The following is a 26,764-nucleotide window of genomic DNA, read 5'->3' as shown; positions in this document are numbered from 1 at the left end:
GAAATTAAAAATAACTCTGAGGATGTATAGAAATAACTAATTAACAATATGTGTGGTGGGCATATATTTGAAACAAGAGATCTGTGGCCTAGGAAGACAACATAGAAAAAGTTACTAGTAGCATATGATTTTAGATCTGACTAGGTGTGTTGGCATTTTAGAAGGAAACCAGAATTAGCTTTCTCTTTTACAGATTATAGAAATTAGGACACACTGTTAGAGGTATTGAATTGAGGGATCAAAAATATGGATGGTAGTTTTTCCCCACCTTTTCAAGCTGATATTTTGGGGTAGCCTTATAATATTAGCAGAGGTGTCCTTATATGTCCAGATGTCGTCTTGTAAATATATCATGAATCCTTTGATAACTTTAAATTGCCATGTTTCACTAATTGAAGCATTCCTTGGAACTTTCTGATACTATTTTCAGAAACATGTATTTCCAAAGTGAACTGAACTAAAACATGTATTTTGCCTTTTTCAGCTCTTCTTGATGACTTGGACAAAGAATTGAATAACTATATTATGCGTTGTAGAGAATGGTATGGGTGGCACTTTCCTGAACTGGGCAAAATTATCACAGATAATCTAGCATACTGTAAATGTGTACAGAAAATTGGTAAGTAATGGTTAAGCTCCTGCAAAGAGTGAACTATCTAAACCATTCATTATCTCTGAAATTATTTCAGTTTTCCTATCAGACATGAGGTCCAGGCTACAATAACAGCTATGGAATATAGTTGTGTTGCTAACCTTATCTCCTTATTTACATAAACACAATTCTTATATAAACAATACAAAACTCTTTTCTGTATTCTGTCAGCTTCAGCAATTAAGCAATAAAAATACTAAATATAGAGAGTGTTAACTCTCTTTTCCAATGCAGTTGTACAGTGGGGCAAAAAAGTATTTAGTCAGCCACCAATTGTGAAGTTCTCCCACTTAAAAAGATGAGAGAGGCCTGTAATTTTCATCATAGGTATACCTCAACTATGAGAGACAAAATGGGGGGAAAAATCCAGAAAATCACATTGTCTGATTTTTAAAGAATTTATTTGCAAATCATGGTGGAAAATAAGTATTTGGTCAATATCAAAAGTTCATCTCAATACTTTGTTATATATCCTTTGTTGGCAATGACAGAGGTCAAACGTTTTCTGTAAGTCTTCAGAAGGTTTTCACACACTGTTGCTGGTATTTTGGCCCATTCCTCCATGCAGATCTCCTCTAGAGCAGTGATGTTTTGGGGCTGTCGCTGGGCAACACGGACTTTCAACTCCCTCCAAAGGTTTTCCATGGGGTTGAGATCTGGAGACTGGCTAGGCCACTCCAGGACCTTGAAATGCTTCTTACGAAGCCACTCCTTCGTTGCCCGGGCGGTGTGTTTGGGATCATTGTCATGCTGAAAGACCCAGACACGTTTCATCTTCAGTGCCCTTGCTGATGGAAGGAGGTGTTCACTCAAAATCCCACAATACACGGCCCCATTCATTCTTTCCTTTCCACGGATCAGTCGTCGTGGTCCCTTTGCAGAAAAACAGCCCCAAAGCATGATGTTTCCACCCCCATGCTTCACAGTAGGTATGGTGTTCTTTGGATGCAACTCAGCATTCTCTCTCCTCCAAACACGACGAGTTGAGTTTAGACCAAAACGTTCTACTTTGGTTTCATCTGACCATATGACATTCTCCCAATCCTCTTCTGGATCATCCAAATGCTCTCTAGAAACTTCAGACAGGCCCGGACACGTACTGGCTTAAGCAGGGGGACACATCTGGCACTGCAGGATTTGAGTCCCTGGTGGTGTAGTGTGTTACTGATGGTAGCCTTTGTTACTTTGGTCCCAGCTCTCTGCAGGTCATTCACTAGGTCCCCCCATGTGGTTCTGGGATTTTTGCTCACCGTTCTTGTGATCATTTTGACTCCACGGGGTGAGATCTTGCGTGGAGCCCCAGATCGAGGGAGTTTATCAGTGGTCTTATATGTCTTCCATTTTCTAATTATTGCTCCCACAGTTGATTTCTTCACACCAAGCTGCTTGCCTATTGCAGATTCAGTCTTCCCAGCCTGGTGCAGGTCTACAATTTTGTTTCTGGTGTCCTTCAACAGCTCTTTGGTCTTGGCCATAGTGGAGTTTGGAGTGTGACTGTTTGAGGTTGTGGACAGGTGTCTTTTATACTGAGAACAAGGTCAAACAGGTGCCATTACTACAGGTAACGAGTGGAGGACAGAGGAGCCTCTTAAAGAAGTAGTTACAGGTCTGTGAGAGCCAGACATCTTGCTTGTTTGTAGGTGACCAAATACTTATTTTCCACCATGATTTGCAAATAAATTCTTTAAAAATCAGACAATGTGATTTTCTGAATTTTTTTTCTCATTTTGTCTCTCATAGTTGAGGTATACCTATGATGAAAATTACAGGCCTCTCTCATCTTTTTAAGTGGGAGAACTTGCACAATTGGTGGCTGACTAAATACTTTTTTGCCCCACTGTATGCAGGATGAAATGAAAAACAAGACTGGTTATTGAAAAATTGGTCTTACCTGTGTAGATTCTCATTTAAACTATTAAGCAGAAATTCCTTGCTAGACTAAACCTGTGAAAATCATCATTTGCTCTTCTATTTCCTTTTCATATTTACCTTGTATGACAGAAACTTGTGGCTAGGTTAAATCTTAATTTTTGTTTGCTGTTTATCCTTTTACTCCCTAGGAGACAGAATAAACTTTTCCTCTTCTGATCTATCTGAGATTCTTCCTGAGGAGGTGGAAGAGGAAGTGAAAGCAGCTGCAGAGATCTCCATGGGGACTGAAGTGTCAGAAGAAGATATATGCAATATACAGCATCTTTGTGATCAGGTGATGATGTAGCGGCAAATGAACAGTAGCATCAGTGGTTGGTTCAAAAAGGTTTTCAGTCTATATAGTCCATTTAACACATCTATGTGCCACTTTGTTTAGTGGACTAAATCTGTTTTAAATCTAAAGCTCTATAATCTGAGTGGATTAATCCAGTTTAGATGATCGTGTCTTGGCTTAATGAGCTCAGGCATGAAGAAACATTTGTCCACAAATGGTCAAAGTCCTTTTAGTCCTTTATATCTCATGTCCTAATTAATTCAGAAAATATCTGTTTAACCACAGCTTCTTTAGAAATGATGATTACCAGCTTTGTTAATGATAGTTTAATATGCTGATTTGTACCAAGACTGGTAACCATTTTTTTTTTAATTTTGGTGAAACCACAAACTCTGTCATGGTTTAATTGGTTTACATGAAGAAGAAAGCAAAAGGGAAACATATGTAAGCAAATTTATTTAATCAAGATACAATTGCCCCAAAATCTTGTGGTTGGCTTTTAATCAGTTTGACAATTGACCATGTTATAATATTTTCTTTAAAAAAAGCAACCAAGTTGGCAAATTATATCAGTTTTCGGTGGCAAGTGATGATTCCTGTAATGATGCTTTCCTGATGTACAAACTATGACGGTTGCACAGTCACTACCTCTTCTGATGCCATCGCGAGTAGCTGGTTATCATAATTGGAACATAATTTGGCAAGATTCCATGGCCTGAACTTTCTGCTATTTTGTCTTTCAGGTTATTGAGATCTCCGAATATCGAGCAACACTCTATGACTATCTGAAAAACAGAATGATGGCCATTGCACCTAACCTCACCATTATGGTGGGAGAACTAGTAGGAGCAAGGCTTATTGCCCATGCTGGTATGTTGAGATTCTGAGTTTGTGGGTTGGCTGTATGCAGCATCCTTTTCTTTACTTGACAGCATTATAGTCCTCTTGGAGATGAAGTAAATGAGAAACGATAATGCACGGAGTTGCAGTGTCAGGATCAAGAAGTTGACAATGATGATATTATTTGAACTTTGCTTGATTTCATCTTGGAAGGTGAAGGCATCTCTAGTCACTACCTCTTCTGAGACACTTCTTGAACCATTCTCTTTTTCTCACTCACTCACTCACTCACTCCCAGATTTATACTGCACTTAAGTTATTTTCAAATAATGTAACGGGGCAGACAAGCTTTGGTTCAGTATTGTCCCTACAGTTCCCAGAAATTGTATGGTGATGCCCATCCCAATGATGCCTCTGCTCCATTTTCCTAGAGCTCTTCAGTTAGTTTAGAGGGTAGTATGTATGAAGCTTGAAACTTCCAAACCTTGAACTTAATGTTTTGTCGAGAGCCTATTTCAGAGACTGCTTATTCGTACAACCTTCTGTTATATCTTTTCTGCGATAGGTTCCCTGCTGAATCTAGCAAAGCATCCAGCATCAACGGTTCAAATTCTGGGAGCTGAGAAAGCACTTTTTAGAGCACTGAAGACTAAGCGTGACACTCCAAAGTTTGGTCTGATTTATCATGCTTCCCTCGTAGGACAAACAACAGCTAAAAATAAAGGAAAGGTGAGATGTTGGACAATCACATGCTTGGAAATGATTGTGTTTCTGTTTTGTTTGCTTTTGTTTCTGAAACAAAAACAAATTGGCAAGAGCGTTTGGCAGGATATGAGAAAGATACGTATCTAAGGATGCTTAAGGTTTGGCTTGGTTTTCAGTGAGGTTTTGTTCATCAATTTAATCCAGTGTAATTCCAAATCTTACACAATGCTGCTGCTCTAATTAATCAGCTCTGAACAGTTCCATGGACCACAGTATAGATTCTTGTATTATATCTAATCCAGTGTTCATGTGAAAGAATAAAACAAAATCACTGCCCCCATCTATCAATTAAATCATACCCAGGAAATGTTCATTTAAACAAAGAAGGAGGGCTGCCTGAACTTGCCTCTTCCTAGTCAGTTTGGGTGAGGAACCAGAGCAAAGGTATTTGTCCCAGCAAACATGGTTAAACGTTCTCTGCCATGGGCATTCAGCTTACCTAAGTCTTGGCTGATTGTAGGAAGATTCATCTGTTCTGGGGTCCTAGTTTTCTCAGCTACATCAGTGCTATGCAGCCTGGTCCTCAGCTTGACAAGTTTGTGGGCATCCTCATCTATGGGATAAGCTGTGACCGTACCAGATATTTTTCACATATTTTCTTTACAGATTTCACGAATGCTAGCAGCTAAAACAGCTTTGACTATTCGTTATGATGCCCTTGGAGAGAGCACAAGTGCTGAGATGGGAGCTGAGAACAGACTGAAAGTAGAAACAAGACTACGGCATCTGGAGGAGAAAGGGGTATGTTTATAAAAGCCTTATGTTTTTGGCAAATGGACCTTTGAAGATTAAAGTTAGTAAAATAACTAATTGAAAGTGTTTCAGAAATAGTGGTACCTCGGGATACGAACTTAATCCGTTCTGTGACTCTGGGCGTATCCCAAGTTGGTCGTAACCTGACGCAAATTTCCCCATAGGGTTCAATGTAAATCCGGTTAATCCGTTCCGCCCTCCGAATTTGGTCGCACCCCGAAGCAAATTTTCCCATAAGGTTTAATGTAATTACTGTTAATCCGTTCTGGCGTCCGCGGACCACGCGTCAGGGGCGGGAAAACGGCCGGGCGCCACGCAGCGGGGTGGGAAAACGGCCGGGTGCCGCGCGGCGGGGCAGGAAAATGGCTGCGGACCACGTGTCGGGTGGAAAAATGGCTGCGGACCACGTGTCAGGGCGGAAAAATGACCGTACCCCGAGGCGGAGTTCGCACATCGAGGTAAATTTTTGCGGCCGGAGCTGGTCGTAACCCGAAAAGTTCGTTAGTAGAGGCGTTCGTATCCCGAGGTACCACTGTACCTTGGCTTATGTGGTTAAACCATTGATGGCTAAATGGGTGAACAGGAAGGCTACAAAGCCTCGTTTCAAAAAGTTTATGAATTTAGAAACATATAAAATCCATTGGCCCCCAGCCTCCTTATTTGTTTTGGGAGACTATTGGCCATATTGGCTTGTTGTTTTGGGATTGATCATCCAAATACATCTGAATGGAGATGGAGTTGAGAAGGCTGCTCTTTGCCTGGCAATTTCCTCCTTTCCTTTTGAGATACAGAGCTGTTGCCCTGCACTGATTACTATGAAAAGCATGATAATTGCAAAGGAGCTTTTATTTCCATCAGAGTAAGTAGATATGGGATAGATTTATTAACCAGTTATCTGTTTATCTGTATGAATAGAGAACAGTTGTTTACCCTTGCTGATTTAAGGTTTGTGTTCACAGTTATGTTTTTTTTTCTTTCCACTATCACCTGTTCTTAAGTTTTAATCCTTTTCAGGGACTGCATGGGTTTGTACTAATTTTTAAGTTATCATTTTTTTCTTGGCTGTGACTCCCACCCACTCCCATTCAGATAAGACGAATAAGTGGTACTGGAAAAGCTGTGGCCCGGGCAGACAAATACCAGCACAAGAGGTGGGTAGGCGGATGTTCACTTTACTTACAGATAACTCTGCCAAGAGTGTTTAATTTTCCTGCTCAAATACTTCAGCTTCATAGAAATGTCCCTTATTTGTATCAAGAGAAATATTTTCAATCTGTCCTCAGTACCACCTAACTTGGTTGCTTTTCCAGCCTTTGTGAAACTAGATAGCCACCTCTAAAGAGAAACTTTTTGACACCTTGCCAGAATTTGCTGATTAGACTGAGTTTAAATAGCTGTGAAGTTTACCTTTCTTAATTAGCATTTCTGTATTCAGCTTCGTTTTAAAAAGAGCCTCTGTTTTACAGTGTAAAACTGTTGGTGTAATGTACCCTATATCTGCCCCTTTAGGCTTTTGACAAATAGCCACAAATTCATTGTAGTTATTTCACAACCTCCATTAGAGCTTAAAGAGCATAGAAGAACTCTGCTGAAACAGACTAAGGGTCTTTAGGATGCTGTGGCAGTAGTTCTGTTTCAGTTTGCCACCCAGCAATTGTCATTAATGTTTTTTTGGGGGGGGGGGTAAGAAGATGGCAGCCCTGTAATTTATTACCTTCAGATTGATTGTATAGTCCTATATATTTTCATACGGGTGATATCCCTAACTTTAGTCTGGGCTTTCTCTTCCTGGGGTCCTCCAGATACGTTGAACTATAATTCCAAGAATTCCCAGTGAGTATCTGGAGGGCCTCGCGATGGGAAGAGTTGGCATACTTCATGGATCTATACTGGGTCCCTGAACAAGATCCAGAGCAGTCGTAAGGAGCCAACTTTGAGACAAATGCAGTCCACAGAATCCAAGATTATGTTGCCAAACATTGGAAATTGCAGAATAATAGTGGAGCAGTTTTCTGATTTGGGGGCAAAAATAATAGATATGCTGAGCCTCTGATAGACTTAAGCTACCTGTTGAACTTAACTATGCACTCTCCCAAAGAGTGAGATGAAAGGAGCTGAAAAATTTAACCTTGCCTCCTCTGGTGATATTATTGTGCCATTGTCATGTCCTCTGGCCCCCCCCCCGGGTTTAACAGATGCATTCTCCAACACCAAAACGTTGCCCCATCCCTGATTTGCAGCAGCTCAAGCAGGACAGTTCCCACCACCATATATGATCTCTTCACATTGTGATCATATGAGACAATATAAGTACAAGCTACATTATACACAGTATATCCATTAATTGTTGTGCTTGCAATCCCTTCTCTAACTGTAGTGAACATCAAATTGGCAGTGGATATTGATGTGCCAATCCCAACTCTGCTAATATTTCTCTCTGCATTTCTGCCACTGCAGCTGCCTGTGGTAGGACTGCGCAAAGCATCTGAAAGAGGTGTTTCACAAAGCTCAAAAGGTCAAGTGAAGCATCTTTCTTTAAAGTGGTAAATGTCTACATACTATGCCAAGCTCAGAAGGCTGCTTTGGAGTCTGTCCCTCACTTATGCAAAGTGGCTACTCGTGCATGGGAAGGAATGGTCTTCACAGTAGTTGCTGAAAGCTTTGCAAAGGACATGGTTGCTTTAATGCTTCCAAGAGGGGTGCTTCATTTGTGCTACCAGGTTTTGTGATGCAGTTCTTTTGAACATTTTGCATATTTAAGAGCCTGCTGGCCTGGAATTGTACTAGCTGTGAGATTGTAGTTTTATCTCACCAGAGATTGATGTATGGAAGAGTTTTGAACTGAACATTAGAGGCCACCTATCTCATGTAATATAAGCATCCTTTTGGCAGGAATTGCTTTGCTCCCTTGTTTCCTAAAAAGCCAACCATATAAATTGCTCAGTGGTAACTTCATAGACACTTGAGGAAGGGGGACACTCAGTATGACCTCCTTTTCCCCCCCAACCATTGTATTTAAAATACTTGTTGCTCTTTTTCCACACATTTACAATTTGCTTATACTCCTTTAAACATTCCAGCGAAGTGAAGACCTACGATCCTTCTGGAGAATCTACGCTCCCTCTGGTCCCAAAGAAGCGCAAGGAACGGGAAGAGGATGAAGAAGAACAGGCAGTTCCACAAAAAGCAAAGAAGGCTAAAATAGTAGAAATCAAAGGTTGGTTTGATGAAGTTGAATGGCGATCCATTTGAATCTCTAAAAGGATTTTGTATGGTTAAATACAGGTGTGCTTATTTGCTGAATTGCATTTGCTGGTAGAGTAGGCCTTTTTTCTACCTCAAAATCTCCACAGTATTTTTAGCGGGGGGGAGGTGTCCCTCTAGACCAGATACAAATGTATAGGAGAATGTAGGATGTTAGAGAGCAAGAAGAGTTTCCATTTATTACTACAGACACAGTCTCCTTAGGGTTTAAATGAATACTTAGTTTCCCATTCATCTTAAGAGCCGCAATAGTAGAACAGGACTCAATGTTCTCTGTGTAGGATCATTTTTTTCACTTGCATCCTGACTTGTATCCAGCTAAGATTTTCTCTTGCTGGAAAGCTGTTTAAACTCTCAGAGCTGAATAAGGAAGAGGTGGTTTTCACTGATGCCTCCTGTATATAGAATTCTGTCTGCTGTTTGGAAGATTTTTTTGGAATAGCATGGTAAGGGCAGTTGCTCGAAATCTGATGATGGAACCTTTCAATGGATCAAATAGCATTTTGACAGCAGACACAGGGTTGGATGCAAGTGGTTTTGTCTTCATTTCAATCTGAACAATGATAGTGGCCTGGGGGCTTGTTATGGGCTATTAGGACCTAGACTCTGAATAGATCCCAGTGCCAGCTTGCAGGTACCTGGAGCTCTTTTTTCGTATGGTGGAAATCTGCTAGTTGGAAGTCCAGAGAAAAGGGACAACCTTGCATCTTTTTTCAACAACTTCTTTCCCATAGTGCAGAGTCCCTCCTCATTCCCCTTTGCAGTTTTGTTTTACTTGCTTTCCGTTTCTAGGCCTACTTCAAATCCTAGTGTACTTTATCCCATTTTTTTCCCACCTGTGGATAATTAACTGATGAAATTTACTTCCATGACATGTTAAAAAGTCCTGGGATCAATGTATTTTTAAAGCATTAAAATATATTTTAAAAGAAGGTAGTTTGGTATTTACAGATGCTACTTTTCATGCCAGGCTACCTGCTCCACCTGACATTTTCTTGGATTCCTTTAATTACAGGTAGTCCTTGCTTAACAACCTCTAGTTCAGCAACCGTTCAAATTTATGACGGTGCTGAACAAAGGGACTTACGACCCATGCCCGAAGTTACGGCTGTTGCAGTGCCCCCGCAATGACGGGATTGCAGTCAGTTGCCAAGCACCCAGTGATCATGTGATCACCATTTGCAATCTTCCTTGCTGGCTTCTCCAGAAAGTCAGTGGGGAAGCCAGCAGGGAAGGTTGCAAGCTGCTGCCAGCTGCTGAGAGGACTCCCTCTCATCCCTGGAGCCTGGCTGAAAGAGCTCTGTGCTGAAATCCAAGCAGGATTTTGGCATGGGGAGTTTTCAGCCAGCCCCAGAGTTGAGAGGCTTCCCTCCATGCTGAAATCCAAGGGAAGGTCATGAGCCACTGCCACGGGGACTCACTCTCGTCTCTGGGGGCTGGCTGAAAAAGCTCCGTGCCCAAATCCCAGCCTCCACAGTTGAGGACTCAGGATGAAGCTTTTTCAGCCAGCCCCCAGAGAAAAGAGGGAGTCATTTTAACTCTGGAGGCTGGCTGAAAATGCCCCATGACAAAGTCCTGCTTGGCGCTTTTTCAGCCAGCCCCCAGAGACGAGAGGGAGTTCTCTTGGCAGGTGGCAGTGGCTTGCGACCTTCCCTGCCAGCTTCCCCATTGACTTTTTGGGGAAGCCGGCAAGGAAGATTGCAAATGATCACATGAGAGGGAGCGCCAGGATTGCAGTCACTAAGCAAAACGGTCGTGTGACATCTCGCTTAATGATGACATCACTTAGTAACCTAAATTCTGGTCCCAATTGTGGTTGTTAAGTGAGAACTACCTGTACAGGTAAATAAATGGAAAGCTGACACACTGCAAACTAAAGATATAGCTCTATAGACATTCTTAGAAAGTAAAAATGGTGGGTAGCTGCAGTCCAGAATATTATTTCGAACTCTCCTTATCTGCCCAGAAAAAAAAAAGACTAAGGTCAATTGCTAGGGAGGGTATAGAACGAGATGGGACACAATTGTATGAATTTGCCTTCTGGTAAATTGGTGTTTTGTGATTTGGCCACATCCAGCATCATAATGGTCTGTGAATAAGGAAGCCTTCCCCGTAGTAGCCATAACACTTATACGTGCAGACCAGCACATTAGCATTCTTAAGCTTTTTAGTCCTTCAGCAGAATATTAACATACCTAATTAATCTCAGGGTGGTCTTCTGGGTCTTGTGCCCTGAATCTTAAGTACCTAGCTGAGCATCTCCAGAAGAAAAAAACAGGAGCTGCCTTTCTGTATTTTTTTCTGGCAAAGCTTATTAGCCAAGCTTTATTTTGCAGCCTGGGAATTGTGTTCATCTCATAAATACTTTGCTAGTTTAATTTGGGGACTGTGGATGGATTCTGCGTGACATTAGTGTAGAGACACATTGATGAACTAGGACATAGAAAACACGTGACTTACATTACCTTACAAATGGATTGAGCAGTGTTTAGTTGTCCAGATGTTGAAGGTTAGCTCCCAGTAGTCTTAGGTAGCATGATGAGAGTTGCATTCCAACAGCTGGAGCATCACATTTTCCTTATCTCTGTCCTACTCCATAACATCTACATTTCCTATAACATGTTTCCACCATATCATCTTCCACTTCATTATGAGTGGAAATGAAGATTGGATGATTATTGTACTGGTACATTTGAAAGCTGCAGATGTACTAATGAGGGTAAGCTTGGTGGATCAGGACATCTGGGCAAGCAGGAATATAAAGTCCTTTCATTGTAGCAGTGTTACCTGGACCAACACTCCGAGATGGATAAGTGTAGGCCATGGCTAAGAAGGAGAGGCTTCTGGGCCTTTTAATGACTACAAGAGAAGAAAATCCAGCAGATGCTGCTCTTCTCAGCCCTATTGCTCCTTCCTTACAGAACCTTTGCAGCAGAAGAACTTTGTCTTGCTTTGGGTGAATTTCATACACACCTAGCCAGTCACACCTCTGGGTTAAAGTTTCCAGGTCAGAGATTGGAATAAGCAGTGAGCTCCCCATCCCTTCTACTCCCATCTCCACAATGGAAGTCAAAAGATTCTACCTCTCTTGAAGGACTTCCAAAGTTCAGACTCCAGCAAGAAATGCTATAAGGCTTTCTTATTTAGATTTTGTCAGCTAGTTCTAATATCCTTTTTGACAGGATGTTTAGTTTAATGTTTTCGGTATTAAAAGTACTTTTTCTTTACCTAGAATCATTCAAAGGGGAAGCGCATTCTCTTTAGGAATAATTTATACATTGTATGATGGTGCATGATAGCACCAGACGTTCCTTAATGTGATGTCTTTCAGATGTATTATAATTCATATCATGGCCAGTCTGAAACATTCCTTAATGACTTCTTCCAGTTGAGTTGCATGAGTGTAAAAACTGTAGGTCTGGAACCTTCTGTGCAATGTCTACTCACCCAGTTCCCTGCCTCCCTGAGGGCATTCATAGAAAATAGCAATGGGTGGCTGCTGAAGGTGCTTAATTGGAAACGTGTTCACCTAGGCAGACAGAAAATGCCTGCAGAGTGATAGAGCAGGGTGTGTCTAAAGAGCTAGATGAAGTTGCAGAAAACATCTCTACCAGCTTGTTTTCCAGTATCTGGGTTTGTGATAATTCATAACCATTCATATCAGTGCCAACAGCATGCTCCAAATTTTCAAAAGTGCCCACTAGCAACTTTGGCTAACTCTGGGCATTTCTGCTTTCTTTAACTTGTTATTGTATTTGCTTTTTTTTTCTGGGTGACACAGAAGAAGAAGGAGAGGAGGATGAGGAGGATGAGCAAGTTCAGCAAGAGGAGGAGCTTGTTAAAGAAAAGAAAAAGAAAAAGAAAAAACAGAAAACCCAAGAGACAGCAGTTTGGGTAGAAGATAATGAAGAGGAACCATCGACCAGTATGGTGGTGGAGGTAGGACACCTCAGAATAGCCTTTCCCAGCTTGCGGCCCTCCAGAAGTGTTTGCTGTATCTGCTGTACACCTTGAGCGTTAGTGGTGCTGACTGGGGCTGTAGATTTTCTGGTGTAACAAATCTGGCTGGACTTAGCTTGGAGAAGGCTGCCTTAGCAAAGCTATCTTTAGTATTCATATATGCACCAGGCCTGAGTAAAAAAAAAAGCCCCTACATCCTTGTTTGGCTAAATGTAGACTCATTAGAAGTTCATATGTTTGATTCACGGGTAAATCTGATTTAGGGGAAAAAATAATGCTTGTCTACCATTATAAAATATAAAAGCTATGCTACAGAAAAACAGACTGAATCATTTTTTGATCAATAGAAAAAAATTGCCTTTTCAAAAATGGATAAGTCGCACATCTCTCAAATCCAATCCCAGACCACTGCTGGGGAAGAGATCTGTGTGGTACGTTTTCTGGGCTTCACCATGGGACCCAGATTTGGCACTGAGCCTTTCACTCACTGTGACTAAGGGAATCCTGATTAGTTTCCTTTCCTCCACTAATACGCTGAAATTCAGCAGGGCTCCACATCTGATCTGAGGCTATGTTCTCTCCATTTAAAATCCCAAAGTACCCAGTCTTTCTAAGTCTGATAGCCTCCGCCTAAGCTGAGGAAGAAGGACTTTGTTTCACTAAGATGCTTGGAGATAAAAAGCTTTTATACTCTCTTGCAGAGTTCCATTGACTCATTTCATTAGGGTTCCTGCAGTTCTGTAAGCTTCTCTATCTAAAGATATTAACTGATAGAAACAAAATCAGACCATGAAGTGCTATGTGTCTCTTCCTTAGAAGGGAGGGGAAAAAACCTTTGTATTTTTTTTTCAAATACTATCTACAAATTTTATAGATATGTATAGATATTATATATTTCATGTAGCACAATGAGATGATGTAGCAATGCTTGCTTTTCAGAATATAGAAAAGAAGAAAAAGAAAAAGAAGAAAATTAAAGAAGAGCCAGAAGATTAAGAACAGAGAGTTTCCTTGGATGGTTTGCCTCACATTGGGACTTCCAGAGACACTAGCTTTTGAAATATATTTTTTCTAATCATTAAGGTCAAGAAATTCTGTGTATTTTCCTTGGAGCATTTTTTTTCAATATTTTGTTTTTAAAGCTAATCTTAGTTTTACCACTGCCCTGTTATATGGTTGTAGTTTTGTTTCAGTAATGCTATGAACTGTTTTGAGATTGCTTATCACCAAAAAAGTAGTATGTGATTGTTTGAAATGAGTAACATTGAATTCCCCCCTCAAGAAAAATCCCTACTGGTTCTATATGTGTTTCTTTCCTATTAATTGGATTACTATCAACTTAATTTTATGAAAAGAATTTTCAAAGATCTTTTCTTGCAACAGTATTTAGTGGATGTGATGCACTGTGGTTCCATTACAGAAAATGTTGCCTATATTAGCTGAAATAATGTGTACAGAATAGTTATGTTTGATATATACAAATAAGTTCTGGCCTTTTGAAGTTTTGACAGAAATTGAGCTGTACCCATTGATGTAGAGAAGAGAAACACCTAACATTTTCTTTAAAAGAAACTTGTAATCAGCCATCAGTACTAGCCAGTTAAATCCCTTTACAAGTAGTCCTTGGGTTACGATGGCAATTGGACTAAGATTGCAGTTGTAAAGCACAACGTACATGACCGCATCACTTAGTGGTGGCAATCCAGGCAGTCTTGGTTGCCATCATAACCCCAAAACGCACAGGGGGTTAAGTGGGGCCTGGCACGAGCACCGGGAGGCTGAGGGAAGGAGGGCACCAGTCCATGTGCAGGAAGGCTGAGGAGGGGGGACTTACCAGAGCAACTTGTGACCTTCCCTGCCAGTTTCCCCATTGACTTTGCTTGTGGGAAGCTGGCAGGGAAGGTTGCAAATGGCTACAACCATCGTAAGTGTAAGCTGGTTGTCAAGCGCCTGAATCGCAATCACGTAACTGCAGGGGCACTGCAACAGCCAAAACTTCAAGGACCAGTCATAAGTAGCATTTGTTCAGTGCCGTCACAACTTTGAACAGTCTCTGAATGAGTGGTTGGTAAACAAGGACCACCTGTGGTGTAGTCAGGCAAAAAGAGGCTAAGGAGAGACCAAGCTGTTTCCTTTCTGGGAGTGGTTGTCCCACTCTTTTTCCTGCTGGCTGAGAAGCAGGAACCAGTCCAAATTCACATGAACTGCCGCTCCCCAGATTTCCCTGACCTTCAGGAGCAGCAGGAAAGGGCCAGCAGCAAAAGAGGCAATATCAGGGAGATTGAAAAGTTCTCTGCAGGCAGAAACTTTTGGGTCCTAGTGGAAACCACCAGCTTTATTTTGAGGCCTGTGGGATGACATTAGCATGAAAAAGGGCATGGGGAGAAACTGACAGGTATCACTGGAGAGAAGTGATGTGACAGCTTCGTTTGATACTGTTAATTCACCAAATGGCATTTATGATAGAAAGGTAGCACGGATTGAGTTTTTCCAACCTGGTACTTTTTTGAAATCTTATATCCATATATCTTTTTTCGACATGTCCCAAAATATAGTGATTATAAAGAGGGAAAAGAAAATGTAGTCTACTTCATGCCTGCTTTTTCCTTAGTCAAAACAGCAGGTTGCATTTTTATCGGAGGTATGTTTTCAAATGACAGAAAAGCTGACATCTTGGCTGAGCCCACAGAAAGGAGAGTTGTAGTAAAAGCTTTATCTGGAATGCGTATAATGGAAGATTGGTATCTTTCACCTCCGTGACTTAAAATTGTTCCAAGTGTGGCTGGACAATAAGCATGAAGTACTGTCTGCACCCTTCTGCTTGACTTACTCTTAAGAAGTGAGCCTTGCCATCTCTCTCGGACCACGAAGAAAACAGACGGAAAATTCAGGTTACTGATCTTTGAGCCTTCCCCTTGCTTCCTTCCTTTCTGCTGGTAAAAGGGTGCTGCACTGTCTTAGAAATATGAATGGAAGAATTTTACATCTTTGGCCAGGGCATTATGCTCATTGTTAGCTAAACTAGTGGCAAGAAAAAAAAAAGCATAAAGTTGAGTATTGGAAGCGATCCAATGATTGTTGCATCATTACAGCATCAATCTCCTGAAGGACGGAGCACAGTTACAGCAAGTGTCCCAATACTAAACCAACAGTATTTTCTGGTGGGGGGGGCGGTTAAACCCATCTTTAAAAGGAGATTGGCAAAGTCATGGAGACTGCAGCTACCAGCAAGGAACACATGCTGTTTCCAGGTTCAGAAGCTGCATCTATAGCAGTGTTGTCCAAACTTGGCCACTTTAAGATGAGTGGACTTCAACTCCCATGGCTGGCTGGGGAATTCTGGGAGTTGAAGTCCACTCATCTTAAAGTGGCCAAGTTTGGACAACACTGATCTATAGGTAAAAGAACAAGTGAGTGGCTTCTTTCTGTCATACCGGTCTGCTTCCTAGGGGACATCTGGCTGGCTAGCTGGTCAGTTGCTATGGAAAATGGATGCTGAAGCTGGGTAGGCTGTGATTCACTCTCCTTTTCTCTTCTGAATGGATAAAAGGAAAACTACCACACTGCCATTTTCCTTGATAGAACCCAATGGAAGCCCACCTGCCCCCTTTTTTTAAAGCAGAAAATTATTCTTGGAAGTTGCTTCCTCACAGAACTTGGTGATCTGGGGGATGGGGTGGGGAATCACACATTGCTTGGAGAAGGAGAACCAAATTTCAGTTTGATTACAATCAAGAAAGTCATTGCAGCCAAGTGTTCATGTACTACTCTAAAGACCATTGTACGTTTTCTCTGAAAATATGTTCAGAACAGGAGCTGAGTTATGGAAAATAATAGATCCTTTCAACCACATTTTATATTTCTCGAAGGAATAGGTATCCCTTATGTTTAAAAGATGCAGTTTAAGCACACCTTGCAATTTAAAACCATAAGTGAAGCAGTTGTTACTCTTGGGCACATACAGTTTTACTTATCCTTGATAACCTGTCTCTGAGCACATGCACTTATGCGGGGAACCAGTATTTGCTACTGAGAACTACAGGAGACAAATGTTACTCTTCCCTGTGAAAAATTGGGGGGAGAAAAGAACGAGGCCTATCTGGTTGAAAAGTAAATCCTTGGGAATATTTTCAGCCATATGGCTGGATGTGGGCAGTAACCATGCTTATGCATGCTGCAGTTACGTGCTTTTTTGTTTTTAAATCCTGGTAAAATACATCAATAGAGCCCAAAATAGGTTTTAAAACTTGGCTGAGAATTTTATAACACACACAATTCTAAAAATCCAAATCAGTCCTGTGGGAGCCAGTATGAGCCAAGCGGTATAGCCGGTATGAGCCAAGCGGTATAGTCATCTGGTACAACTACCAGTTAGAACCATCTTGCTCATCTCCATCCAGCACATCCAAGTCCCGAATTATGTTCTGCAGAAGAGCTTCCATTACAGCAAAATTATCTAGATCAGTGTTTCTTAACCTTGGTAACTTTAAGATGCGTGGACTTCAACTCCCAGAATTCCCTAGCCAGCCATGCTGGCTGGGGAATTCTGGGAGTTGAAGTCCACATATCTTAAAGTTGCCAGGGTTGAGAAACACTGATCTAGACTGTAGTTCTTCCTGCTTGCACTAGCTCCTGTCCCACATTGCTTGCAGAAGAGATTTCCCTTGGATTAGAATGGGAGGGAGAACTTTCCCGGAAGGATGGGAGGGTAGCCTCTTCTGTCTTCCCCCAGAAAGAGGAAATGCGTCAGCAAATAAAGAGAGAGACATAACATTTGTATGTGCTAATTACAGGTAATTATATAGTTAGGAGCACCAGGCTAAAAATCAGGGAACTGTAAGTTCTAGTCCTGCCTCAAGTATGAAGCCTTTTGGCTGACTTTGGGCCAGTCACTAGGAAGAAGGCAAGGGCAAATCCTTTCTGAAAAATGTTGTCAAGAAAACTGCACAGACTCCAGGAGTCACGACTGACTTGAAGGCACTATGTGTCCAGATGCATATTTATAAACTTAAACAGAAACAAAATACGTCTTGGCTCTTGCCAGCGGACTGGTGTGACTGCTTAGTTTGCGTTCTAGCTACAGATAGCAATTTCAGGGCTTCTCCCATCTTAGGGTTATCTTTAAAACAAGTCAGACAGCCTTTCAGTTATTTGTAAAATTAGCACGTACTGTAGAGATTAGTCATATTTATCTTCCTTGCTTGGTGTCTGCCTGGGAAGGGGAGAAGCCAGGCACTGCATCAACTGAGCAGGGAGCACTTCGTTCTATCACGGATAGATCAAAGTATTTGCGGGGAAAAGAGCACAAAATGAGAGGTGTTTGTGCAGATTGCCAGACAAAGAGTGGAAGGATAAGTAAAGGTTGGGAGTGGTATCCGAATCGTATTGCAGTATGTCCTAAACCACAGGGCCATGTTAGCGCGCTTTCAAATGTCTTAAGCCTCAATGATTCCTGAGCTGGTTTGTTCAGCATGTTTAGTTAAGCAACTTGCGTTAGCTGGGTCACCGGAGAGCCCACAGGCTGAAATTAAAGTGGCACTCCTTGAAAACCTGGGTCATGAATTTCTTGTAAGTGTAATCTTAATTACACTAGCATGCTGTAAACTATGGGGATGAAATAGGAAAATCTGAGTAATGTCCAGTTGATTTCAATATGAAAAAATATCTAACTCTTTCACTTTAAAACCAATGGAATTTAACAATGCTTAGTTTTGATTGGATTGTGCCTGATAGATTGGACAACTGGAATATAGAAGCAAATTATTTTTTAAAATAATTTTTAAACATTCCAGTTAATCTACATTGTATACTACTTTTTAATTATCAAGGAATGTACAGTTCTTCCTAGTAAATCTGTTTTTATATTAGATTATTGCTTAGATTTCCAAACTGGTATGAAGCGAAACCCTGAAGTCTGTTCTTTATATAGTTCAAAGCACCTCACCATTGTGCAAGAAAGAAAAGGAGGGGAATAGTTACTTCTTGCTCAATAAGTGTATTGCAACACACTGTATGAATCAATAGGGTGATGACTGTGTATATTTTGCTGTCTGGTTCAGCCTTTATAAGAAAATGGAATGGAAGGATACAGGTAGGCCTTGTTAAGCGACAGCCTTGTTTAGCAACCATTCGCAGTTGCAACAGTGATGAAAAAGTAACTGCAACCAGTCCTCGCATTTACGACCTTGGTAGGACTGTAAAGCAAAGGAAAGCTGAAGTAAAATCATAAGCACAGTCACGATTTCACTTAGCGACTGCTTTGCTTAACAACCAACTGATCAGTCCCAACTGTGATTGCTAAACAAGGACTACCTGTAATGTCTTTTTTATATTTTTGCTTGACTGATCTGACAAACCCAGTGCAGTAGAGACAAAAGCAGATTAAATTAATCGCTCTCAGGAGTTCACTCTCCCCTGAACTGGCAGACTACATTGCCTCTTAAAACCCACTCCAAATCAGGCCAAGCCCAGTTAATACATAGATGAAGACTCCTAGGGAATATCAAGGCTGTAGGCTTGACTAGGAGATCAAAAAAATCTCACAGGAGAGAGTAGCAAAACTCTTCTGTACTATTGCCAAGAAAACTGCATAGACATGTCCACAAAGTCATCAAGAGTTGAGCTTGACTTGAGCAAGATCTTGCCTTTGTTTTAGTCACTCCCATAAAAATCTTATCCTCTGATCTCATTCTTACACTCACCTCTTCGCTGAAGTCTCAACTAGCAACTTGTCTGATTTGGTGTCATAGTGTTGCTTCATTTGGAAGATGTTACAGAGGACAGTTGTGAACATGGTTGGCTGGTTAGTTGTACTCATGTAACTTTGACTCCATAAGCACTCCTGGAAGTTACAGTATCCTGAATGGATGAATGAATGAACAAATGACTTGATTACAGATCACAGACCCACCAAGCATATCAAAATAAAAGAAGTAAGATGAAATACAATACAGTAAAATAAAATAAGCAGTAAAAAGGAAAACTACAGTAAAATAAGAACAATATAAGACTCTAATATGTTACACAATGTAACCAGTGATCAATCCTCAATTAATTTGTCAGTAGCAAAGCACAAATTTGTCATTAATGCAGATTTTGTGACTTAGTGTTTTAGGGTGTCTTCTAGAAGGAGTTTCACATAATATTTATCCTAGGGAAAGCCTAATGAGGGGTGTTAGAAGCTAGCTATGTGTATCTCTATACAGTAGAAGTTACCATAGAGTAACACATGGGGCAGTCAAAATTTTCCATATAAAACAATAAAAGCAATTACATAGAAAATCTGATAACATTAAAAAATCTTCAATCCTTTCTGACATCCATGGTCCAGCAACAAAAGGTGTTAACAGCTGTATGGAAAAACTCTGTCTTAACTCTCCTCCTGAAAGCTGTTAAGACATCAGAGAGGGCACCATGTGGATTTCCAGGGGAAGGGATGGAGTGAAAACCTTCAGGCCCTTCCCTCAATATCCCAGCTCAGAATGAGTGGACTGGGTACGTTGATTCTATCTGAAGGAGGTGGACCTGAAGATACTTGGCACCAAGCTGCAAAGAAACCAGCATTTTCAATTATACTCAGAAGCCTGTTGCCTGCAGAATTGATATGGTTATGGTAGCTCTCATCTACCAGGTGGGGGCTACTGCATTTTACACCACCTGTAGCTTCCAGGTAGTCTTCAAAGGCAGTCTCATGTACCCATAACCATCTTGGGCACCGCCTTCACCACTACATGAGGTATTGTCTGAGTTAGAAGTATGGTTCAGTGGAAATTATAACCAGGTCAGAAGGAATTGAAATGAAGCTGCCTTACTGAGAGTAACCATTCACCCAACAGTTTTTCAGGGACAAATGTTAAGGCACTGATGAGCTAATTAGTACATGTAGAATAATAAAAAGCCTTTGTACCTGTTCAAAGTCCAAATGATAGACTGAGACCCCTTGTTGCATTATAGCTCAGCTCAGCTTGTGTCAGATTTTGACTGTGTAGTTCTTTTGTCCCAGAACAGCCACATCAGTGACAGATCATTCCACAAAGCTTAAATGTTTTCCTGTGCTGTTGGCTTTGTCTTTCATACTGATTTCTGTGATATCAAGAAGATCCATTCTTTTGCATGCCATTGATTCAGCTGTTTGCATGCTGTAGAGAGTCTGGGCTGTCTTAGACTAAGTTGTTAGATGCTGGGTAAGGCCTAGGAGAGAGAGAAGTAGATCAGCCAATATTATCAAGAGATTGGAATGTCAAGATTTATTAGTATCTCTAATGACTGGCAAGAATAAACGAATGCAATAATTTTTCACCCCCTATAAGGTTCAACAGATATCTCTTCATCCCATATCTATAAGCAAATCCATAAAACATTAGCTTTTCAATCCTGGTGTCAGCAAAAAGTCCATAAAGGGTTGCCAGAACAGTGCAAAAAAAAATAAAAAATCTTATTTTAATTTTGATCAAATAAACCAACTTTATAGTCCTTCCTTTTTAACAGTTTTAATCTTTAATTCAGTCAAATATTGTCATAGGATTTGAATTCTTTTCAATTCTTCTTTATCCCATTGCACAGGTTTCTTCAAGGCTTTAATAAGCCTCTTTTGTAAATCCAATAGGAAAACATTTTCCAGATCATTCTCTTGGTTTATCATTTGTATTTCCCTTTTAATTTTTAAAGTTTAGCCAGTTTCTTTTGTATATTCAGTAAAGCATCCTTTTCCAAATCATTCTCTTGGCCTGTCATTTATAGTTCCACATTCTGTACTTTTTTATGTTGTCAGATAAAATTTGTTCCATATCTGTCATTCCATCATTAACATGTTTTAGCCACAGTCTATCCATAGAAGCTGACATCATTACTGACAGTGTTAATATTGTAGTTACTAACTTCTGGTTCCATTCTTCAAAGATCTCCTTTAATATTTCTGATGTTATGTTTCGTGTCATTTTGTAAGTCCCAGTATTAACTGACATCAGGCTTTTGTTGTTGTTGTTGCTGTTGTTGCTTAAAATCTTTAGTCCTAGTGACCAGTTTCTAAAATCATCACTTCTCTTTCATTTGATTTGCAATAACCAGGAGAGCCAAAATGAGTCTGTTTTCCACAAGAAGTTATTTATTTTTTATAGTTAATTACAAAATATTATAGTAAAAGTCAATATTCCAAATTTATCTGGACCTTTAATTTGTTTATAATTTTCTTAGATCAAACTCTTATTTAGCTCTTTTCTCTTTATTTCAATTTTTTTCATTTCTCAAGCTTATAATTAATCTTTGGTTCAGAGTTGAAGATAAAACTCACATGAAGACTTTTCAAACTTGTCGTTCTGAAGGTCTCTAATAGCTTTAAGATGGTTAATAGGCAATTTCTGAAAGTGGTCTACTCACTGATTCCTTGGTCTTTGCCAGGGTTGTGAGCTCCACTTTCGCAGAGCTGTCTTCAGTTCGCCATACCTCCCCTGGAAGTCACCTTCTCTACTAGAATCTCATGGGAGACGTCATCCCTGGGAATGTCAGCATCCTTAAAATCTGACACTGGCATGCTTATGACCTGGCTATGCCATTCAGAACCACAGCAAACTTCACATATAGATTTTGTATGTAGTGGCAGTTGAGCACAACCTATTTCTGAGATTCAGATATTATTCTGTTTCAATCTGAGCAGGTGTCCCTGGTGGCTTTGGTGGGGCAATGTGAGATAGAAGCTCTATGGGAATGTGCGTGCTGGCCCAGAAACCAGGAGACTGTGACTTCTAGGCCTTCCTTGGGCCTGAAAGCCAGCTGGTGACTTTGGGCCAGTCCCTCTTTCTCAGCCCAGCCCACCTCACAGGGTTGTTGCTGTGGGGACCATAGGAGGCAGGAGCATTAGCTATGTTTGCTACCTTGAGTTTGTTTGTTTATGTATATACTCTGTGTGTGTGTATGTGTGTGTATATATGTGTGTGTGTGTGTGTGTGTGTATATATATATATATATATATATATATGTGAAAAGAATATAATAATAATAATAATGAAGATGATGATGATGATGATGATAATTTACCAGAAAAGAAAAATTGTTTATAGCTGCCAGTCAACTTGCCAACAACCACAACAAAAACAGGCCAATGATATATTCACTTATTTTATTTTGGGGCCAGTTTCCAGAAATGCAAGGATCAAAGCTCCACCTCCCCCCCCCCACCTTTTGCAGCTGAACACTGATTTGTACTGTATCTTTCAAGGGTTACCACCTAGCGATACTTCTTTCTTTAGGAACTTGGTGCTCTCATGGGAAGTCCTGGCTTCAATAGATAAGATACTTCGTGGCAGGGAAAGGCAATTATAATGAAAATGAACTTCTAGAAAGGCTAAGAAACTGGTCACACACTACTGTATGTGAGTGTGTGTGTGCATATGTGTATGTGTCTACATATACACACCTGCCCCAAGTTTTTCTCTCCCACCCTTTTATTGTGACTGAGAACTTCTTGTCTGTTTCTCACACAGACTGCTTGCACCTGGCCTGTTTGACAGAATAGTGAATTGTGATCTGGGGCTTCTCATTTCTCACCTTGCCAGCTGTACGTAGCATTCCATCTAGATCAGTGTTTTTCCAACTTGGCAACTTTAAGATGTGTGGACTTCAACTCCCAGAATTCCCCAGCCAGCATGCTGGCTGAGGAATTCTGGGAGTTGAAGTCCACACAAGTTGGAAAAACACTGATCTGGATAAAGCAGTATTTCTCAACCTTGACAACTTTAAGATATGTGCACTTCAACTCTCAGAATTCTGGGAGTTGAAATCCACATATCTTAAAGCTGCCAAGGTTGAGAAACACTGAGGTAAAGGAATGATTTTTTTTCATACCAAGAGTGGCTACTTGAATTTTAGTTAGAGAGTTAGTTAAATAGTTACAGTAGATAAATAAAATACTAGTTGGATAAATAAAATACTAGTTAGTTAGATAGGAAGTAAAAGTTGATTGGACAAAGACTTATGCTCCATTTTGCTCTAGATCATCCCCATTTTACTTTGCAGTGATAGTACTAAGGTAAATTTATTCTACCAAATACTTGAATGTTAGCGTATATTGCAGTATATAAGAAGAATTTTGCCTTACAAGGGAAAACTATGGCAGGACCTGAAGCCACTCAGCATGCTGACAGCTTTTGTTTGATAAGTAGGCTGCATTTCAATCTATTTCATGGATAGCAGTCAATCTCTTTCTGAAATAAGCAGGGACTTCTAACAATGCTATTGAAATGAAAGTAAGCCAGCCCATAAACCCCTACATTTTGTCACTGTACAGTAACAGAAATGAGCTCTTTCTAATCAGCTTCTAACAAAATACATCTGTACTTACAGTCTTCTCTATGGAGAATAGAACTAATTAGGTTCAGTAATCTGTTTTTCAAAGATACTATAAAATCTGTATAGGTGACTGGTAAATCACCAACCTGGCCTTTGTCAGAACAATCTCTAAGTCTGAAATCTTCACTAACATAAGCTCCTTACAGGAACCCCAGAATTTAGATTTACATCTCAAAGAGGTCTCAGTCGGTCTATACCAAGTTCTGTTAAGAATGGTTGTCAGTCTTCAATACATGAAATCAGCTCAGGGGGTTTGATTCAGGACCTTCTAAATCTTCCTGAAATGCATCTTATCTCTCAGACCCTCAGCTCCAGTCAGCATGGCCAATACTGAGGTAAGGCAACAATATCTGGAGACCACAGGCTGTCAGCATGTAGTGTTATCTCCACTGAATGTATTAAAATAAACCTGAATTTATTCACCTTTTAAAAACGTATTTTCGGGAGGAATAAGATGAATATATAAAACATATAGGATAAGGTACATAAATCAAGCATTTTTTTTTTCTCACTGGGCTCAGAATGAAAGAAACTTGCAAACATGTAATAGGTTCTGCAGTGCCAGTCAAGAAAGTAAACAAAATTGGAGAACATTAAAATAATACCCAAGTTAGATCAGAAAAATTACAGTACATAAATTAGTGACATTCTACTTCCTGACTATCAACTGGTAATATCCAAAATTATATAGTAAAAAGGGATAAGATAACACAGTTGCAAAATGATTAGAAGCCCATTAGTTTGGCATCCAAAAGGGGAGAAATGAGATTTAAGGGATTAGAAATGCAGCTTTGGAAGCCCCCTGGATGATTTTGGTTTAATCACTCTCTCTCAGCCCAACCTACTTCACAGGGTTGGTCTTGTGGGGAAAAGTGGGAGGAGGGAAGACCATGTATACCACTAGGAGCCCCTGAATGTGATATGACTGAAAGGTGAACTATCAGGAAAACTTCAAAATATGCCCAAAGAAGAAAAATGTTCTGGATATCTTGGTTAGGTTTCTACCTAAAAGAACAAGAGATGCTATTCCAAAACAGAAGACTGAGACACCTTTGATTACAGAAGGGAAACAAATCCTAATATTTCAAGATGTACCTTCAAGAATGTTTTAAGAAAGAAAAGAATTTGATCTCTGACAGTGTTATAAGAATCAGACAATGAAGATACAGATGAAAAATTCCATTTGCACTAGAGACTTCGTGGAAATTAAAACGGTAATGATGGACAACCTCAGAAGCTTTCTCTACAAAGAATGAATTATTAAGAACACTGTTAAAAGTAACAGCAGAGGGAGCACATTCCAGATGTGAAGTTTATTAAAGCTTAGACTGTAACAGGAATAAGAAAAACAAACTTCTGTGCTGCAGAAAATAATCATCCTTCCAGCAATGTTCATGTTGATGAGAATCCAAAAAGGTAGCAGTGTTATTAGCATCTAGCGAGGCGGGTGTGGGGATATGTGCCTCTGTGCACACAGGCCTGTTTATTAAAAGCAGTCTTCCCCAACTTGATACTCTCCTAAATGTGAACTATAAATCCCGTCATCTACAGAAAGCAAAGATGTTGAAGAGTTCCAGGCTGACACAGCGAGTGGAAGGTTTTCCCAAAGCAATAATGAGGAAAACTTTAGTAATAGCATCAGGAGACTCTGCATAATGCAGTCAACAGCACTGCATACTGGAGACTGGATTATAGAGAATAGGGTTCAACTCCTCTGACTTAGTTCTTGAATCAAAGCGTAACATGCCTTACAGAGTTGAATGGGTCTGGGGTAGGTAGGAGGATCTAAACAGTATATATGTTCATTTGTGATACTGTTTTTTTAATAGTTTATTGGTAACTATCAGCACTTATAACATTACTCTTAAGCCTGAAACTATAATGTAACAATATTATCATCAGCAAGATTATTGAAAAAATTGCCCTTTGAAGTCTTACAATTCTGAACGACACCATTCTCCCCAGTTCAGGCTTTATGGCCTAATTTTATACTCTTAGCATTGGTCCACATTTCATACTGTCCTTCCAACTAAAATTCTCTCAATAATTAAAATGTAATTAAATGTTTCTCAGATGCACGTTGAGAGGCTTTATATGATCTTGTTATCTAGGAGCGAGTCCCACTAAATTCAAGGGCACTCCTGCCTCCTTCACGGAGACCAAGGGCCACTGGGAAACCACAGCCTCTTTTTTCCAAGAAGAGAAAGGCCAACCTGGGCCTATCTATTGGCCAGAGAAGGAGCAGATGTAGGAAACTGGGAGGGACCCTTGAGCTCCTACTGACAGTTGCCCTGGAACCGGAGAACTAACAGGCAGCTCATTTGGTCATCTGTCAGGTAGAGTTCCTTTAAGAGCTTTTAGTATCTGTACGTGATAGTATTTGTAATTGTGCCTTGCTGGATGACGTTGCTTTTCCTGATGGCTATCCCCAGTGTGTTCTAGAGCCAGTAATTTAGGTGGAAACTATTCCAATTACAGTGGTGCCTCGGGATACGAACTTAATCCGTTCCGTGACTCTGGTTGCAACTCGAGTTGGTCTCAAGTCGAGGTAAAGTTTCCCATAGGGTTCAATGTAAATCCGGTTAATCCGTTCCGCCCTCCGAATTTGGTCGCAACCCGAGGCAAATTTCCCCATAGGGTTCAATGTAAATCCGGTTAATCCGTTCCGCCCTCCGCCCGAATTTGGTCGCAACCCGAGGCAATTTTCTCTTCAGAGCCTTACTCCCGCCAAGCCTGCTCTGCATTTTCTTTGGAGCCATGCTAACACGCACAGCAAAAACCTTCGCAAAACACCGCAAAACACACCACAAGCCTCACCAAACGTCTCCTTGCTACCGCGACCTCGCCCACAGGAAGCCGCGACCGCGTGGCAGCAGGGAAAACGGCCGCAGATCCGGTTCGTAACTAGAGGCGAGTTCATAACCCGAGGTAAATTTTTCCTGCCGAAGCTGGTTGTAACCCGAAACGTCTGTTAGTAGAGG

The 26,764-nt window shown here is 40.6% G+C and overlaps 1 protein-coding gene and 2 non-coding genes across 3 annotated transcripts in view; all 3 read left to right on the top strand.

Moving 5' to 3' along the window:
- The window catches only part of NOP58 (NOP58 ribonucleoprotein), a 28,715-nt gene extending 13,696 nt beyond the window's left edge, over positions 1–15,019 (top strand). Inside the window, exons 7-15 of the mRNA XM_007422020.4 lie at positions 485–619; positions 2,713–2,858; positions 3,602–3,728; positions 4,264–4,427; positions 5,070–5,204; positions 6,306–6,367; positions 8,297–8,433; positions 12,262–12,419; positions 13,380–15,019. Coding sequence (XP_007422082.2) covers positions 485–619; positions 2,713–2,858; positions 3,602–3,728; positions 4,264–4,427; positions 5,070–5,204; positions 6,306–6,367; positions 8,297–8,433; positions 12,262–12,419; positions 13,380–13,436 — 1,121 coding nt within the window. The 3' untranslated portion in view covers positions 13,437–15,019. The remainder of the gene's footprint in view (positions 1–484; positions 620–2,712; positions 2,859–3,601; positions 3,729–4,263; positions 4,428–5,069; positions 5,205–6,305; positions 6,368–8,296; positions 8,434–12,261; positions 12,420–13,379) is intronic.
- Positions 3,436–3,523, top strand: LOC112542558 (small nucleolar RNA SNORD11B). The gene has a single exon (XR_003086270.1). It is a non-coding gene; the product is annotated as a small nucleolar RNA SNORD11B (small nucleolar RNA).
- On the top strand, positions 3,863–3,948 carry LOC112542556 (small nucleolar RNA SNORD11). The gene has a single exon (XR_003086269.1). It is a non-coding gene; the product is annotated as a small nucleolar RNA SNORD11 (small nucleolar RNA).
- Positions 15,020–26,764: the final 11,745 nt, after the last annotated feature.

This window comes from Python bivittatus, unplaced genomic scaffold (genome assembly GCF_059951505.1).
Source record: "Python bivittatus isolate LINGU-HERP-01145 unplaced genomic scaffold, Pbiv_v1 ctg000200_np1212, whole genome shotgun sequence".
NCBI classification, from domain to species: Eukaryota; Metazoa; Chordata; class Lepidosauria; order Squamata; family Pythonidae; genus Python; species Python bivittatus.
The sequence above is the reverse complement of the archived record's forward strand: the minus strand, read 5'-3'. Positions and strand labels throughout refer to the sequence as shown.